This window comes from Ursus maritimus, unplaced genomic scaffold, assembly GCF_017311325.1.
Source record: "Ursus maritimus isolate PB19 unplaced genomic scaffold, ASM1731132v1 scaffold_26, whole genome shotgun sequence".
Classification (NCBI taxonomy): domain Eukaryota; kingdom Metazoa; phylum Chordata; class Mammalia; order Carnivora; family Ursidae; genus Ursus; species Ursus maritimus.
The window spans coordinates 44065549-44085088 of NW_024425119.1; the positions used below are offsets into that span (position 1 = coordinate 44065549).

The 19540-nt window shown below is 40.3% G+C and overlaps 1 protein-coding gene across 1 annotated transcript; it reads right to left on the reverse strand.

The window, feature by feature from the left end:
• Positions 1-3932: 3932 nt before the first annotated feature.
• GTSF1 (gametocyte specific factor 1) lies at positions 3933-18199 on the reverse strand. The gene is made up of 9 exons (XM_008704688.2): positions 18104-18199; positions 16223-16267; positions 11799-11899; positions 9638-9764; positions 9109-9192; positions 8583-8646; positions 7293-7387; positions 6359-6391; positions 3933-4044 (listed from the first exon to the last, which is right to left on the reverse strand). Exons 2-8 carry the CDS (start codon positions 16236-16238, stop codon positions 6375-6377), a joined length of 504 nt encoding a protein of 167 aa, XP_008702910.1. The 5' UTR covers positions 16239-16267; positions 18104-18199; the 3' UTR covers positions 3933-4044; positions 6359-6374.
• Between the last annotated feature and the right edge of the window lie 1341 nt (positions 18200-19540).

The following is a 19540-nucleotide window of genomic DNA, read 5'->3' on the forward strand; positions in this document are numbered from 1 at the left end:
ATCCTCAGCAAAGATAACATTTTTGAGGCCTCTTTTTCTTCCACCCGGATTAAAGTACGTAAAATGCCAAGAACGAATAGTGGCTTGCCTACAGTAAGCACTCTGTAACTATATACTAATTGTTGCTAATGTCTTAAAATTTTATACTATTTAATACACACATATGAAGCATAATAAGATAAATACCAGGAGGGGTGCCTGGGTGGCTCAGTTGGTTAATGGACTGCTTTCAGCTCAGGTCATGATCCTGGGGTCCTGGGATCAAGCCCCGCATCTGGCTCTCTGCTCAGCAGGGAGCCTGCTTCTCCCTCTCCCTCTGCCTGCCACTCTCCCTGTTTGTGCTCTGTCAAAAAAATAAATAAAATCTTAAAAAAAAAAAAAAAACCCAGAAACCTACCACCCAACTTATTGAACAGAATATTAATACGCTGTGTTTTTTCCTTATCCCACCCCCCTGGCTTCTCCCCTGAAGATAATCAGTGTCTTGAATTTTGTGTTTATCATTTTCTTTCCTTTTTTTTTTTACTGTTATGTTCCACGTTTGTACAGGGCCCGTTTCTTCATATGTAAGATGGAGCTTTGGATTACGTGCTCTCTAAGCTCCCTTCCAGCTCCAAGGGTATATGAGATATGATGGGTGGGCATCAAAATTACTTACCTAGTGGAATCATATAATAAATGCTTATTTTTCAAGGGTTTTATAGAGCTAACGCACTGACTTTTCTGTTGAAATCTCCAATTCAATGAAAGGGTATCTCAATGGAGTTTCTAATCTCAAGATCAAGACTTTCCATCACTTTCAATTTGCACCTCTGCTAGAAAGTTCTACCCTAGAGAAAACCAACACAAGGAGCTAAATAATCTAAGCCCCGGACCCTATCCAATGAAAACCAGAAACCCAAGACTGAGGAAATAGAACTGAAACAGTTGAACTAGGAAAACATTTATTTCAATGACAAGTACTTTAATAAAAGTGAGGAGGTATGTCTGGGTTCATATGCAATTTTTCATACAACCTGGATTTATTTCCTCCATAAAAATGTGTGTGCATGTATAAAATAAAACTAAACTTGTCTTCTTCATGTTTCCTCAAAGATTCTTATGCTATTTTAGTTTTTATATAAAACAGTCTTTAAATAAGGCAAACACAAATGCAAATCTGCTGGCCATATGGTTGACCTCCAGGGTTACTGTCTGGCCTAGGATGCTATTTTTCCTAGCTATAAACAACCTGAACTTTTCTATTTGTCTCACCAGGTACCAAGTTTAGGGGTTAAGTGAGTTGGGGCAGACAGTGGGACTGCTGTGTAAAGGGCAAATGCCCCGTTCATACGCAGGCCCGCATTTATCAGACCTCGCTATGGCTGGAATAGAACGTCACCTGAGACTGTGGGCGTGGCTAACAGGTTCACGTGTCTTCAGTGGCCTCTCAAGAGGCCATGCCTGTAAAGTGGGATGTGCATGTGTTCTGAACTTTAATGGTACCAGGAAGACAGTGATCAAAAGAATGAGTGGTCACTATAGAATCCTTCTCATGGTATTTAGGTAGTTTTCCTTATGCTCCCCACGGAACTGGCACAAGACCTTAAGGGTCACCTTTCCAAGGCCAGGCCTGCTTCAATCATTTAAAATACAGCATACAAATCACCTTGATTTTTATAGCCGCCTCTTTTAAAATGGCAACAATAAGCATAATGTCATCTCCTCAGTTTCTGCCTATATCGGAGCTTAATAGGAGCTGGGCGCGGTAAAAACTAAGGGCCCCAAGAATGCCGACCTATGTGTATACATTTTGTCTGAGGTCAGGACAGCCACAAGGAGCTACCTGTCTCTACCTCCACAATGAGAGAGTGTGCAGTGAGCTATTTAAGATTCAATCCAGATGCTCTCCGTGCTGACCTCACGAACAGCTCCCAAGACAGCTCGGCATCATTTTTACCGACATGTGTTTACTCCCGGTGAGAACATTTGCACATCACAATGGCACTTCTAGAACCCCTACAGAGAAAGGCAATCTTCCAAAAACGCAAATCCTCTCCTTGGGGTAGAGTATAGAGTATGGAGGCCTCAAAGGCTCTCTAGGCTAAGCTTTTGAAACACTTCTGCATTTAACCTTTAACACTTGACTTTAACTGAAATTAAAGCAGAATATTTAGCTGCTTACTTGTTCACATTCCAAAGGGAGGGCATTCTCTGAAAAAGAGGGTCTCACAGGTAAATTCTCCCCAATTCTGATGGGACCTAGAGTCACTTCTTTATTCTAGTTTTTGGGAATCTCCAAAAATTGCCAACAAACTAAATCTCGACTAGTGAATTCTAGGCCCAATAAACATCCTAAGCAGTCTCTGAAAGATCCTGGACCAGACAAATTGGCTGCTTTAATCATTCGTGTACTCAAGATACCGCAGGACTGTTTATTTTGTGATATAATGAAATTAACACAGATAGGTATTCCCCGACAGTGAGTGCTACTCACACTCGAAAAGGTCAGATGTTTTATGATTTTGTGATTTCTATTCGATTCCCTTGTTGAGCTGTATTCAATCAGCTAATTCTTTGCAATGAGACTCACACCCCCGCTTGTTTTCTCTAAACTAGGCAGGAGTTCTGGGTTACAAGTATAGTATAAGAGTTTTGTTCTGTCATCACCCAAACAAATGAAATCAAAAGGGTTTTGTATTTTCCAGTGATAAGACTACTAAATACCTTAAGCTGGTGTGAGGTATTGACTGATAAACAACCGAATTAGTGGCACAATGGGTGTTTTTTCCCCTCCTCAATACATTATCACCCTCCCCAGAGGAAATGGTCTAGTTATTCACGCAAGATCACACAGCTAGAAGCAGAAGTACCACCGTACGAGGCCATCCTGAACCTGTTTTTAGGGACTGCAACTAAATAAACAGCTCTGCTTCTAGTAGGAGAGAATCTTGTTTTGTGTAAATATCATGAAAGAAGACATTCCACAAGAGCCCACTCCCCCTTATCTGTTACTCACAAAAAATGCTAGATAGATCATTTTTGAAATTATCAGTATGCTTCATCCAAATCCTTATCTATACCAGATCCCCAATCCCTCTCCCTGCCAGAGAGATTTAGAACCAAACCAAACCTGAACCAACCAACCAACCAAAACACAAAAAAATGCACAGATAATCCAAACAAACAAACAAACAAACAAACAAACAAACAAACAAACAAAAAACTGGTCTGGGGAGATGATGAAGTTTCCTTGTAAGGGCCAACGAAATGCTAGGCTAGCCAGAGCCTTGGGTGTTTCAGAAATCTAACTTATTATATACACATTCCAGGAGAGTCAGCAGGGCCATCGCACATTTAAGCTTTGAAGCTTAATCAAATTTGACACATAGGTGGAAAGCCTGTCTCTTCTCCACACATACATTGTTCCTCTCCTCCATTCCAATCTTCACTCCTAATAATCTACACCTGGTTTGACAGCTAGTACAATTTCTATCTGGAATATGGCAGAGTTGAAACAAAAGAAACCTACTCTAGGTTGGAAATAGTCAGGGAGCAAGGTGTTCTAAAGATTCTAAACAAGAATGGGGTGTTTTGCTATCTAACTGCTCTCAACGTCTTGAAGACTCTGGATAAGGAGATATACTGATCAAAAAAGGACCATTCCTATAAATTTTAAAAAGAATCTGATCTATGTGTGTCAGAGAACAGAAATACACAGTTACTTTTTCCGACCCGTTTCTGGCCTGCTTTAGCTGGATCCTTTAAGATACCTTCAAATAATTACGTTTCATTAATGTGAAATGGGATGTGATTTCGATCTTGGGGCTGCAGGTACTTAACCAAACTATCAAGCTATCTATGTTGATGCTTTATTTGAATTTGAGGGTTCTTTCTTGCATCAAATGAATGAAGACTCAGAGCAGGGAGGAAAAAAAAAAGGTACTTGTCAGTTTGAAAGTCACAGACAGTTTATCTTTCTATAATTAGATTAGGAGGAAAAAACCACGAAGAACCCATTGGTATTTTAGCAGGAAGAAGCAAGACTCTTCTCGGGTCTGGCATCTGTAAGGAAATGAGAGAGAGAAAAAAAGAGTTCTTAGTTCCTTTCAATGATAAAAACACCAACTACATCTGATAATAGGCCACACAACTACAGTGTGATTAATATCTCTTGGTCAGCTGGAAGAATCTGATATTGTTAATGGCAGAACACCAAGTACCTTCTGACCCTTAGCTCTTCAGTACCACTAAGCACACAGAAACTTGTTAATTGAATCAAAAACATTCTACACAGAGATCACTGTACACTTCTTGTGTCAATAGTTTCACGAGTGAGAAGAAAATCAGAATTGACTATCCATACAACTGACTCCTCCAGACAATTCTGGATTAATTTCAATTAACTTATATTGATCTTTTCCTCTTCTCATATGCTCTATCTACTTATTAATTCAGTAATATTTTTGAGCTGTTACAACATACATCGGGGACTAAAAATTAATATGATATTACCTGCTTTGAGACACTTATCTAGTAAAAAGTAGATTTGTTGACAAAAACACAACGGAATAAAGCATATCCAGTGCGCGGTGAACAAGGCCTCATGGACGTGCGCTCACAAAATCTCCAACCACAGTTACGTTCCTTTTGGAGCGTAAGTCCTACCTTCTATCTCTTTTGTATCTTTCCAAAGAAGCTAGATAATTCTGTAACAACCGGCATTCAAAAAATGATACTTTATTTTTATTAAGAGATAAAAAGGTCTGTGGCTGTTTAAGGATTGTTACCTAACCTAGGACAATTTTTCTCTCAGGGGTTACACAGAAAAATACATTTTTAGCGTGTAAGGGGTTTAATAGTGAAGAGTTAAGTTCCCAAGAAGAAAAGGTGTCTAGTCTTAGGTGTTAGACATAGAAGCTTCTCCTAGGCTTTCTCCTTGGAGTATTTTTTTTTTTAAAGATTTATTTATTTACTTGAGAGAGAGAAAGAGAGACTATGTGAGCAGGGACAGGGGCAGAGGGAGAGGGAAGCTGACTCCCTGCTGAGCAGGGAGCCCATGCAGGGCTTGATCCCAGGACACTGAGATCATGACCTGAGCCAAAATCAAAAGCTGGCTGCTTAACTGACTGAGTCACCCAGGCGCCCCTAGAGTAACTTTTTTTTCTTGTAATCTCTACACCCAATGTGGGGCTCAAACTCATGACCCCGAGATCAAGATCTGCACGCTCTCCTGACTGAGCCGGCCAGATGCCCTAGACCATTTTTATTAGGTAGCAATCAGTACTATATGAGAACCAAGCATCTTGTGCAGTGTGTCATAGAAAGATTCAAAGTCCACCATTCATCCAGGTGGTGTGTGCTTTCCTGACACACCCCAGTGCTGTTGTGTCTCTTTCCCTTCTGGGGCCAAATCCAATTTTCTGGTTTCCACATGTATTTAACAATCAAAACCTACCAAGAAAAATGGTTAGCACCTGGAAGCAACACATAAATATTATCGTCCATAGCTAAGGGGTGTTTGCTTCTAGAATCTCTTTTCTGCTTCTCACCAGAAGAAACATCAGTTTTGGTACAAAATGAACCCTAACTCACAGGAGATCCATCTGCTTCACTGTCCAGAGGAAGTGAGTGAACTGGAAGGCAAGAGGCCAATTACTCACTCATTAAATAAATATTCACAGAGGGCCTACTATCTGCAAGACAGTGGGGCTACAGTCTTATTCCTAGCCTAATAATATTCCTTTCGGCAGGAGCAATATGGCTGGGCAACCTCAGCCAAAATGGCATCTGAAGAATTGAATCTGGCTCTGCCATAGGCATATAGCGTTGCCTCAAGGAAAGGCTTCATCTGTAAAAAGTAAAAGATTTTAGTCTCTTCGTATAGATATTGTGAGATTCTGTTAAATCAAATATTCAGATAAGATCGACAGTGCAAGCTTCTTAGAGACCCCCAAACTTTGAACTGCTCATTAAAAAGAGTATGAATTTTTTGCTGAGTGCTAAACTGTACTGCACAGGGAAGGAATTGCAGAGCAGTGAAGCACAGCTGTCTGATTAATCTCAGCCCATTAAAAAGGCATGATAGATCTAGAATGCAAGTTCGATAAAAAAAAAAGAAAAAGAAAAAGGAGAAAGGCAGTGTGTACCAACGTTAGGGAAAGCAACTTGGCATGTTAACAGAATTCTAATTTAACCAGTAAATGCCTATTCATTAGTGTAGAGCCATAACAGAAGCTATATACTTAAAAAACACAGGGACACACAAAGCTTTAATTTGGTACCATAATCTGAAAGAAAATTGGACCCAAATTGCTTTATGTCCAGTTAAATCTTGCTACCATCTGAAGAGATAGTGAAATAAAACTGAAACACTTACTTGATGAGATATTCAGTTACTGTGCATTTCCATCTATGGGGTAGAAATATTTCAAAATAAATACACCATGACAATTGAAATTCCCTCCTTCCCCTATTCTTATTAAACACAAATTACTTATTCTTGGGGTATACTGAATTAAATATAAAAGTGAAAGAATTTAAAATTAGTGTTTGGATTCTATTCAAGAGCACGGGAAAAGAATAGTATATTACTTATCAAGCCGTTAGGCATATGATTTGGTGATCTCATTTTTTGGGAGATGTAAGTATCCAAAGGGAAATGCTTTAAAGGGAATCCTCCAGCCACCTAAAAAATTAGCTCAAAAAGTAACAAAGACTGAACTCAAGAGAATCTGAATTTGGAGGCAACACTAGGAAAGTTTGTATTAAATAAAAATGATAGTATCTTGGGTGTTCCATATGTGGGAATTTATCAGGGTGATATGATATGAATTTAGTACCTATTTACTCGGTAATGCCTCTGATGTCTAGCGAAGACATCAGAGTACTATTCTGTGCTAGCTCCTATTTTCTTTCTACTCATTTCCTTTTAGGTCTCTGCAATACAATTTCTAATCCCAATTTCTACTGATATTATGTGTTGAGTGTCAGGGATGACTTCCTCCTACCCAGTATCAGTAACCTTTTTATTGGTCTCCAAATTTACCCAAGGTATTTGATGTCAGTGGTCATCCCAACTTGAATATAATCTTTTGGTTTCTGCGACCTTGTACTTTCCTATTCATAATTTCCTGTTACTAACCAGGGCCAGGACTAGGGTAAAATGACTGAGGTGCTCAGAATGCAAAATTTAAGGAGGCACTCACTCCCAGGGTCATAGGAGTGTAATGGGTTCACATTGAATACGTCTTTGAATAATCAAGGCCAACTGTATTTAGCACAATGAAAAGAGTAAAATTTGTTTCACGTACTGTTTTTCCATGGCAGAACATACGGCAGAGACTTGGGAACGCGCATGCCCGAAGCCAGGTTACTCTTATGTTCCATAACTATGTTGCTTGCAGGGCTGCAAAAACAAAGACAGATTCGCCTATGCCAGCATATTTGTATTCTCCACGCAGGCACACACGACAATCAAAATGTGTTTTTTGTAATTTGGGGGAAAACAGCAAACTACATTCTGAAATGTAAACACATTTCCATCAAAACATTCTTGCAATTAGAATGATTACTACTTCTCCGAAAAGCTCACTGTTCTGTACAAGCATTAAGATGGGTCTAACCATTTTCATTTTCCAGAAATTGAGATAAACAGCAATGCCATCTACTGTTCAGCTGTATGACAGGCTCATCAACTCAGTCAATAAATAGAAGAGATAAAATAAAATGCCAAGACAACCAAATCAAAGGCAACAAATCTCATAGAACTGAGGTAAAATTAAAACTGTACTATTAAAATTCATCTTTAAGTTCTTCCATTTTAGTGCACACACAAAATAAGGTACACATACAATTACTAACAAAGGAGCTAAGAAGTAAAAATTGATAAGCATTCTATCTGGGGAAAAATGAAGTCTAGCAACTCATTCCTTCATTTTCTAATCCATAAATATTCTCATTTCTGAATATCCGAAACTTGATCTTCTAAGTTTTGAAGATGAAGTAGTAATGAGAAATCTCATAGATTTAAATTAGATAGAAGGGCGCCCGGGTGGCTTAGTCAGTTAAGTGGTTAAGTGTCTGACTCTTGATCTCAGCTCAGATTTTGATCTCAGAGTTATGAGTTCAAGTTCTACACTTAGATACAAATTAGATACAAAATCAGTAGAAAGAAGAGATGCATTATCTTCCCTACCCAATAGGTACTTGGGCTTGCCCAATTTCAAATCAAGAACTTTTAAGATTATTTTTCTGTAGACACTAATTACTGAGGGTGGGTTGCTGGAGAAGTTTTTCAAAGTATTAGAATAATGCCAATTCGGCAAAAAACCCAACTTAGACATAAGAATGTCTGGTACCACTGTCTCCCTTGCTAGACTATAAGCCAGTATTTTTGTGTTCTCACAGTGATTAACACAAAGCATGTGACCTTTTTATGACTCGAGGAATAAATAAGGAAAATAACCGATCAAAACTAGACTAAGTTACCACCAAGTAACATCATTGAGGAAAGAGATCAAATCACGCTTTGGTGGCTTCTTTTGGTAACAGAGCACTTGGATTCTGGGAGGCAGTGCTGGGAATGAGCCCATTTCATTTACCTGTTGTTGCCACAGTAGTTGGCTGTGCCCCAGACAAATGGGGTGCTGGTCTGTTCCCACAGATCTGCCAAAGAAAGCAAAACACAGTTTGTGGCACTCCTAGGTAACACCAGTTTATGCTAGTTGACTGTGTAAGGTGGGAAATAATACACCTAAGTTTAGAGAAGCAAGTAAAAATTGATCAAGTACCCTGCCGAAGTGACACAGTAGCAGGAATTTAATTGAAGGATATAAACACAAGCAACATAAATAATAATAAACGTGCCCAGTAACAACCAAACACAGATGGTACAACACAATTTATGGAAAAAAACCGATGTAAAGAAGTGCTTTTTCCAATCAAGAGGGATAGGCTGTTCCACGTGTCTGCACAGTGATACAAATGTGCTCGTTTTGGGGCCCAATAAAAATAATAAGGCGTTCTGAACAACATGGTAGTTCATAAAAAGGGAAGATCTTCCTTCTGTCTAAAGCAAATGACTTGATATTTAGACATTGTGAAGAAAAAGATGTAGAGACACTTCACCTTTATCCCAGTCTTCATCGCAAGGAGGGCACTGCCATGTGCTCTCAGCCAGAGTCTCTTGTCCGAGGTTCCTGGTTTGGTTGACTGTAAGATAATAAAGATTCTGACGTAAGAAGGGGACATCGTCAGGTTATTATGTTTAATGGGGATAAGTGGTTTAAAAGGTTTCAGGGTAGCCTAATAGATCTTTGTTTCTGAAAAACGGATGCTATGAAAACTAAACAGAGGTCTTATTCCCTTGCTGACAGAAGAAAAAGCAGAAACAAAGATGTTTACCATATTTATGGCAATAAAAGGATTTTTATTTTTAGATGAATTATTGGTAAGATGGCTCAGGTTGTTCAGAAGAGAAAGCAGTCTGATAAACACAGCCTGACAACCTGTTATTGATGAGATAAAGTAAATACTCAAGGGCAGAAAGGTACTATTCTTCTGAAATGATGAAAGCCAAAAATCAAGGTGACAACGGAGCATAATACAAATCTGAAGGGGCTAGCCTCTAGGACCAAAACCTTTTAGCTAGTCTTACCAACATCCTGCTCGATACAACTTTTATCGTCACAGCTTGAGATATGATGACTGATTTCGGCCCGAGGAACCTGGTGGCGAGCATTGAAGGGACAAGTAGCCAATTTGTTTGCGACATCAGGATGATTCTGTGGAAGAAAAATTAAGGGGTCTGTCCGTTCTTTCATTCTCTTCAAGTTCAAAGGGAGTGGCTTAGCCTTATTCTATAAATGACTTCCCTAAAATCTCTCAATAAACTTGTGGCTTAACTACGGTAGGCAAACTCATGGTAGGAAATTAAGAGGAAATGAATTATTTCTCATTCACACAGACTGTACAGATGACCTCAAAATCATCAAAATGTAAGCTTCTTTCTTACGATTGTAGAGACTGACAACACAGACACTGGGTTTCCAGTGCCTTATATGGGAGTAAACAGTGAATTTAGGATTGAGTATTTGAACCATATTTCTCAGGGTCCCAAGACTCTGGCAGCACAGCCTGTAATGGTGGAGCTCTCTGGATGTCTCTGAAGGGTGATATTCAGGAAACAGCAACACGAAACATACTCGTAGTCTGCACGGCAGTAGTGCCCCGCTACCGCCATGCAATAGTGCTGGAAAACAGCGGTGGGGGGGGCAGCCGCCAAAGAAGCCCGCGGTGGGTTTTCAGATTGACACAGGAATGCTTATTTAAAGCAACGATGCCTGAAATGAGGCTGTGAACAATCATTCTGACCTTTATTTCACCTATTTCACTGAGGAAAAGCCCAAATGAGAGAGGCTACTCTGCTGATCAAGTTCTTTATTTTAAAACAAAACAAAAAACAGTGTTTAATAGCACCCAAATCCTATAGCAAGCATATCAGGAATGAAGAAACTGATTTATTAGGAGAAGCAAAACACTGATCACAAATGATACTCAAAAAAGTAAAAATAATGTGAAGTAGGAGGACGCTAAGAAAAAACAGCGGATGAAGAAAATCAGGAGGGCAGTTATCTCCGTGATTTCTGTAAGGGATACTGAGCATTACAATGCAAAGATTTCTGTGGTCAAAGATTAAGAGCATTAGAAGATGGGAGTTAAAGGGGCACCTGGGTGGCTCAGTTGGTTAAGTGTCTGACTCCTGATTTCAGCTCAGGTCATGATCTCAGGGCTGTGAGATGGAGCCCTGGGTTGGACTCTGAGCTGGGCATGGAGACTGCTTAAGATTCTCTCTCTCTCTCTTTCAAAAAAAAAAAAAAAAGAAAGAAAATGGAGTTTAAGACAATGTCTCTTTATTGCTTGGTTTCCTTTCCCAACCTTTACCCTTGGGGACATGTTTGCAATCCTAGGGAAGGAAGTCATGGTGGTATCTGCTGGTCCACATTATCCAGGTTCAGCTTTAAGGGATCTAGAAATTTAAAAGAGCTAGAGAAATGATCAACAATGGCATGATAATCACGTCACTAGGACTGCAAGAGAAACACCCTTTAAAGGATGTTAATGCATACATGAATTGTATGCAGTTTGGATTAAATACCAAAAATGCTGTCCAAGCACAAATCCTGCAGACCTTTGGCCTCTGTATTGGACAACTGTATTCTAACAATCCTTTCAAAGTGCCTAAAGTATTAGCATTAAAGTAGTTTATATTATCTAAGACTACAAAAGAGTGACCAGAAAAAAAAAAAAAAACTGATTAGTTTTTCCATCCCCTTGCCAAAAGATGCTTCAACCAAAGACTGAAAGTTGGAATAATCTTTTTATTTTTAGGAATAATCTTTTCTTAGGTTAACCTCTAGCTGTTCAACTTCTCTAAAATTTACCAACAAAAAGAAATCAGAAATAAGTGTGTTATGGCACTCAATCTTTATCAGGACAATGAACACATCAAATTCACAAGGCAAGAGGGATTTCTTATTGCTAGCAAAAATTAGTGTTTCCTCTGTTTTATAAAGTGTGAGAAGAGTATATAAAGGGCACTTTGTCACTAGTTATGCAGAAAAAAACAAAAACAATAAAAAACTTATGTACCCAAAAATGAACTCCTTTCTATAAATGTTGGTATTTAACACAAAAGTAGATTCCTAAAACAAGTCTGGCATTAAATTAAATCATTTTTGCTAAAATTATATGATATTCACAAAATTTTTAGAAGAACTCAAGAGGTCACAAGGCAAATTATGAAAATAATGCCTTACCTTTCTGCACTTGATAAGATGATAAGGAAACCTGCAGGCCCTGATCTGGTGGTTTTTATCATAGGGGCATTGTAATAGCTTTTCAGGGTCCAGGGAATCGACTGAAAGAGAGAAGGGTAGGATAAACATAGAGCTTAAGCTTTAAGCCTTTGTAAAACTACAGTATTCCAGGCACACTGGATTTTTCAACAGAATCTATAAGAATAGAACAAGACAGTCTAACAACAACTTGGAATTAAAAAAAAAAAAGGTGACTAAACATTTAAACATGGAAATGTAACTCCAAGAAGATAAAACTGCATTACTCCCAAATTTTCGTAAGTACAGAAAAACAAGCTATCATGGCATAAGATCTTAGTTCATATTTGGTTGTACATGAATTTGTTTTACACTAAGGGTAACCAACAACGAAGACAATGAAGCTGAATAAATGATACCCTCTTTTGCCTTCTAGAAGTGCTAATACAGGGTCATTCTTACCTCTAGCTAGCCTAACCAAAGCCTCTCAAACAGTATGCTCCAGTTAGGATGGATGGTCTGCCAATATGTTGATGCGGGTTACCTCTGCACGCGGGGGGGCCCATCCCCCACCAGTCACTTCGAGGGCAAGCTGAGGGCAGTTAATTCTCTTTGCCAGCGCTCCTTCCTACTTACTAGTATGTTATGACATGACGAAAGTTCATAAGTACTGCGCTAGATCAGTTATGAGCTCCGTAGAAGCTTGACAGATGATTTCTTTTTCATCTGTCTGCTTGGACTTACTGCTGTAAGTAGTTCCTGATCTTGGTTACTCTCGATACCTCTCAAAAGAAACCAATACCTTTATCATATAGGTGGTTTTACTTTTCATAGTTTGGCACACAGATGAGAAAAAAATCAGAGAATTCTTTAATCTAGTGATTATCAAATTGGGCAGATAAATAATCTGCAAAAACGGAACGTCCTAAGTTTAAGACAACTGCAGACATATGGAGCTACTCTGTGAAAGAAAGTCCCTAACCTAGATCATGCTATTTAAAACTTCCCTTAGAGGGGCGCCTGGGTGGCACAGCGGTTAAGCGTCTGCCTTCGGCTCAGGGCGTGATCATGGCGTTATGGGATCGAGCCCCACATCAGGCTCTTCTGCTATGAGCCTGCTTCTTCCTCTCCCACTCCCCCTGCTTGTGTTCCCTCTCTCGCTGGCTGTCTCTATCTCTGTCGAATAAATAAATAAAATCTTTAAAACAACAACAACAACAACAAAAACTTCCCTTAGAAGGCTATACTTTTAGGAATCATCTCTATAGTTACTAAAGAAGTTTCCCTAAATGTGTAAAGTAGGCTTTACAAATTTTAGCAAGCTTGATTAAGGAAGGGAAATTAAATGGTTAAGCTCATTCTGAGTATATTATGAGGACAAGAGGCAACCTAATAAAATGCTGTTACCATCATTGAAGGCAATGATAAAAGTGAAATAAGATAAACAATTCACATTTGATAAGGAGCTTATAAACCAGGAGACTGCTATGCAAATCAGAAGCCAGTGGGGAATTGAAACAGTTTCACTGGAAGAGTGGTAAACATGGAATAAATTGCTAACCATGATCGTGATGCAAATGAGCCAGAAAGGTGACATGAAGGACAGAATGAACAGGAAGGAAAAGTCTTAGAGGACAGACAAGTTTATTATGCCAACCAGGCTCATCCTGACCAGCAATCTTTTCGTATTTCTGAAGCTTCAGGACACCCAGGCAGAGTTTACAGATAAACTTATTAGTTTCCCTTCATTTAATCCATTCCATCATGAGCAAATGTTAGGCCATGTCAGCAGCTGACAGACCAGACATACCTTATGATTCACACACATTATGCTGCCCATACAGTGACATGTATCCGAGTTGCTAATGATGGCTTCCTACCGTAAGGTTTTACTTCCTGGCATGTGGTAACTTAGGTTAGCTCTGAACTGGTTTTCTAGATTTAAAAAATTTTACTTTTAATTAAAAATTTTTTAATGGTGATAAAAAAAATATATAACATAAAATTTACCATCTTAACCAATTTTAAGTGTATAGTTTGGTAGTGTTAAGTATATTGACACTGTTATGCAACCAGTTTCCAGAATTTTTCGTCTTGCAAAACTGAAACTTGATACCCATTAAACAATAATTCCCCATTCTCTCCTCTCCCCAGTCCTTGGCAACCACTAATTCTACTTGTTGTTTCTACGAGTCTGACTATTCCAGATACTTCATATAAGTAAAATCACAGTGTATGTCTTTTTTTGACTGACTTATTTCATTCAGCACAATGTTCTTAAGGTTCATCCATATTGTAGCATGCGACAGGATTTCCTGTACCTACTTTGCGATTTGCTTTTTTTTTAAGTTTTTATTTATATTTTTTAGTAATCTCCAGTGTGGGGCTCATTGAGCTCATGACCCTGAGATCAAGAGTTGTATGCTCTTCCAACTGAGCCAGCCAGATGCCCCATTTTTTTTTTTAACTTAGTATATCTTGGAGCTCCTTCTATGTCAGGATATAAAAAGGATATTAAAGAAAAAAACAAAAGATAAAAACCAAACCCAAACAGGAATATTTCAGGGTTGCATACGGATGTGCCATAGGTTCTTAATCATTTCTCTTACTGACGGACATTTAGGTCATCGTCAGTTTTTACTATCATATAAAATGCTGTGACTAACAATCTGGTAATACTTCTTTGTGCACCAGGAGTATTTCTCTCGGCAGATACGTGAGAGTGTGCTTGAGGTATGTGTGCATTTAAAGTAACAAAAACTGTATACTGGTAATAAATACTATCAAACTGCTCATCAAAAATTCTATCTGGCTTTTTGGGAATATAACTTAATTAGGAAAACAGAGTAGGCCCTGTGGACAAGCTTTCTCCAAAAGCATAGACTCAGATGTTTCTCACGCCTGGGTAGGGCTTGAAACTCATGGTGAGAAATGGAGGAAACTTGATAGAAATAGGGAACTAGACCTGACAAAAGTATCATCAGTTAAGAGGTACAGCCCCAAACAAAAGCTGGAGATCTTTAGATCAGATTAAGGTTATAGTTTAAGGTCACTTTGGGAAGAAGGTCACGTATAGCTTAAGGCAGTGTTAAATTACTTAGGGACTGTGTTAAAAATGCAGATTCTGATTCAACAGTTAGAACTGCAAAATTCTTGGGTCCCAGATCTGAATCAGAAATTCTGGGGGTAAACAACAACAACGACAAAACACACAAAAGAACCCCCAAACCAGCTGACCAAACAAAAAGAAATTCTAGGGTAAGTCCAGCAACCTGAGTTTTAACAAGCTCCCTAGGTGATCCCGCTGCATGCTCAAGTTTGAGAAACCTCTGATGTAGATATTTAATGAAGACTATTTCCAGGTAGTTGCTATATATCGGTGATTAAGATTCTATCGGACCCCGGGGCGCCTGGTGGCTCAGTCGTTAGGCGTCTGCCTTCGGCTTGGGGCGTGATCCCAGGGTCCTGGGATCGAGCCCCGCATCGGGCTCCCTGCTCCGCTGCGAGCCTGCTTCTTCTTCTCCCACTCCCCCTGCTTGTGTTCCCTCTCTCGCTGGCTGTCTCTGTCAAATAAATAAATAAAATCTTTAACAACAACAACAACAACAACAAAAAGATTCTATTGGACCCTTCCTCGAAGGTAGAATGGGACTAAAACATATCCTTTAGTTGGAACTTATTAACTCCAAAGAGACTCTGAACAATACAGCAAAGTAAGAAACAAAGTAGGCCCTGTTGACAAGTTTCATGCACTCATTGATGCAGATGATCCTTAAACTTGGTCAGGGCCTAGAAACCATAGTGCCTTAGGTATCGAGTATGGCATTACATATGAACATATGACTCTGTCCCTAACTACGTAACCTTGGGCAAATCAGTTCATCTAGTTTCTGTTTTCTCAGATGTAAAATCCAAACGTTAAATGAGATGATGTTTTGGGTTTCTTCTGTTTCTACATTTGCGTGATTCTAGATGCTAGCTCCCTTCTGACTTCTTGGGCCGTCTAAGGTTCCTGGATCACTTGAGGTACAAGAATTCTTCCTAGGATTTCTTCAACCCCAAGACTCAGTGTATATCAGCATTATTATGACTATCATATTGACCCTCAAAGAGAAAACAGAGTTTACTATCCCCTTGTCCTTAATATGAGAAACTGAAGTCCTAAGAAATTATGGTTCATTTGATAAAAATATAGTTTAACACAGAAGTCCCAAATGTAGCCTTTTCAAAGCTTGATAAATTTTAAGTGCCTTATTTCAATTTTGGGAACTTCTCTACTACCACACAGACATCCTCAGCAGTTGAGGGAGAAATGTGAATCTTTCCCAACACACTAAGTCTTGTCAGACATAAAACTATATGTAAAGAATTTAACTTATTCTCTAAAAGCAATAAGAAGTACATACTGTAAGTTTCTTCCATGTTGGCAATGAAGAAGCTGAATCCAAGCGCTGAGGGGGGGAAAAAAAGCAGTGGTTCAATAAACAGGACTACTAATTTAAAGTGTATTCAGGTGATAAGATGGTCTACTTTAAGTGCCATTATAACAACCTGTCACTGTTTACCATCCATTAGGATTTGATAATACTTAACATCAGAGGGGGCAAGTCAAGACCACAAGAATACTACTATTTAAACTTTAGGATAAACATAAGGATAGGGTACTATTTTAAAGCTCTCCGCTCAAGTTCTTAAAAATATAGGATGGGCAGGATGCCAGGCTTGCTGTCCCCTGGGACCTGGGAATGCTGAAAGTCTAGGTCCACCAGTACGCACTTAATCCATCCAATAAGCCCAGAGACATTCTAGCTTACTATTTTTTTTAAAAAAGATTTTATTTATTCATTTGAGAGAGAGTGTGAGCATGAGAGCATGAGCAGGGGGGAGGAGGCAGCGGCAGAGGGAGATCATAACCTGAACCGAAGGCAGTCACCAACGGCCTGAGCCTCCCAGGCGCCCCTAGCTTACTATTTCTATGACTTTTTAAAACATGTTCCGGAAGTATCACACTTACTCCAGGGATGCTTCACCTCCCCTCTCCTCCACCAACCCCCTACACTAAAATGGAGAGACTTGGTTAAGTCCCTCCAGTTAGTGCTCACTCCCTCTATGCACTGAGGGCAAACTTCTGATTGTTGGGACTTAAGAACTGTCCATTTTATGGATAACACAGTAATAAAAGAACAAGCCTGTAACAGAAATGGGGAAGATTAAAAGACAAGAAATGATTCTGTCGTTTGAATCCTCTTCCACCGAAGATCTCCCCTTATTTAGCACTGTGATTAGATAAACGAATCATCATGGGAGAAAACTAAACTTACATAAAACCATTCTCACAGGAAACTTCTGAAAATCAGCTAGATTTACAGATGTTGCCTCTACAGCAAGCTCTCCTTTGGCCCTTCATACAGTTCCACACTCCTTCCCCCCATTCTATGACATAAGCAGCCTTGGAATCTACGGTAGGAAAGACACGCCATCAGCTGGAACCCTAGTTTGGTAATTTGCTACGCAGCCCATTTGTTAATGACATTTACTAGGGAAACTGTTGTAAAAAAATATTTTTCATAACTGGATTAAGAAATTCTGACCTTCCTTTTGACAAGTTTTACTTATACATAGTTACTTTACACTTTTTCATAAAAAATAAGAGGTTTGGAAGGGAGAACCAAGTATTACGTTCCTTGATTTTAAGGTGTTTGGAGGAACAATGAGCGCCAGATTCAGCAACCTATGGAATGCCACCCTAAACTCTGGGGGCAAAAAGACTAATTATAGTGGATTCAGGGCCCTGGAATCCATAGCTTCATCATTCAGCCGCGGCCACTGAAGCATCTTCCTACCAAACTGTTCACGGGCGAGTCTTTACCTTTTCCCTAGTACTAGACCGCGGAGAAACGGACAAATTACGCGAAGCAGTCAAGTTTGGGGGCTGGATGTAGTCTGAAGCAACCGGTTAAACTCTTAACAGAGCTGCGGTCTCAGTAAAACAATCGTTTTTCTTCCTTAAACAAAACAGTCAGAGTAGATGTAAGCAAGGGGGCTAAGCAGGAGCCGGGGGGGCAGGTGGTTGACTTAGAACCATACAGACGAAGGAGGTAGGGAGGCCGTCGAGGGGACAAGCGGTGGCAGGACCACCCGCAGCCAAAACAGCAAGCGGGGAACCCACGAGCCCCGAGGCGACCGGCGGCCGGAAGAGGGAAGGAACCAGACGGTGCCGGTGTCCCAGGCCACTCAAGGGGAGCTGTCGGTGGAGGCCCCACGCCAGACGCGGACCCCTCTCCTACCTCGGTCGAGACACGTTCTCCCCACAGCCGCTTTCTCCCCGCATCCGCGCCCCGGCAACGCTCACTTCCGCCCCTGACGTTAGGGGTGGGGCCCCACTTCCTGTGACGCCAGTCTCGGCTCCGCGGGCGCCTGACTTCCCTGGGCCGTCCGTCTCAGGCCTCCGTGGCGGCCGCCGCCGCGCCTTGGCCACTTCTCACTCTTTAGGCTCCCCGTCCTCGGGCCATTCTCCTCTTTCAGCCCTTTCTCGTGGGGTCTCCAGCACGATGGTGGCCCTGCGCGGCTGGAACTCGCACGGCCTTCGTGCGCTCTGTGGCGGCCATCTTAGGAAGGAAAGTAGTGTTGAAGCTACGGGCACTGGACGGGGAAATGGCCCTGGCTTGGGTTGCTGTGGGCTGGAAGGAAGCCTGCTTTGTGGCACTTGTCTAGCTAGAAGTGTCATTTGGATTTTGAGGGGACGGAAAAGGAAAATTGTAAAGGAGATAAGCCTGTAGAAGAGCCAAACCAAAACACCAAGGAAGGAAATCTAGTTTTCCTGTAGCAGGCATTGTAGAATCTTAAAATTGAGACGTCAATAATAGTATCTAAGAATGCTTGGTAGGAAGGATGCCCTAGTTGGATTAAAGGGAGTCTTAGAGTTGAGGTGAGAGCTCAATGCTCAGTGAAAAGAGTTGGAGACGTAAAGAGGGCCAGAAAGTTATAACTTGATAATGGAAACCCAAATATAGATTGTGAGCCTTATTCTGGAAATTGTGAGACACACACACACACTCACACACTAGTTTTTTTCTTTTTTTTTTTTTAAGATTTTATTTATTTATTTGACAGAGAGACAGCCAGTGAGAGAGGGAACACAAGCAGGGGGAGTGGGAGAGGAAGAAGCAGGCTCCCAGCGGGGGAGCCGGATGTGGGACTCGATCCCGAGCGCCGGGATCACACCCTGAGCCAAAGGCAGACGCTCAAGGACTGCGCTACCCAGGCGCCCCTCACACACTAGTTCTTGTCCCTGAGGTGCTTAGGAAAATAGGCCTAAAGTGGATGAAAGGTAAAATGGCAGTATAACAGATGCCAAAACTATGGTGGTGACTGGAAATTTACATTAGGAAGAAATCAGTGGGGTCCAGTGTGACCTGGGGAGGATTTATGGAAAAAAGAGACTGTCCTTTGAAAGCTAGACAGAAAAAAAGGAAGGTGTTGATATTGCAGGTAGATCTGGTGATACAGTTTTTCAAAACCAAGAAGTAAAAATATGATATAACAAAAATGTTTATACTGTCCAAGGTGTAGGAGGTAGTATGGGAGATCAGTCTGAATGCTCAGTTATTGGGAGTTTTGGAACATTTCAGTGGTTTATAAAGCCTAAATGTGACTTAGGAGAACTTATCCTGATAGCAACAACTGAATGTTACTTCAGTGAAAAGGATCATTGAGATGAGACT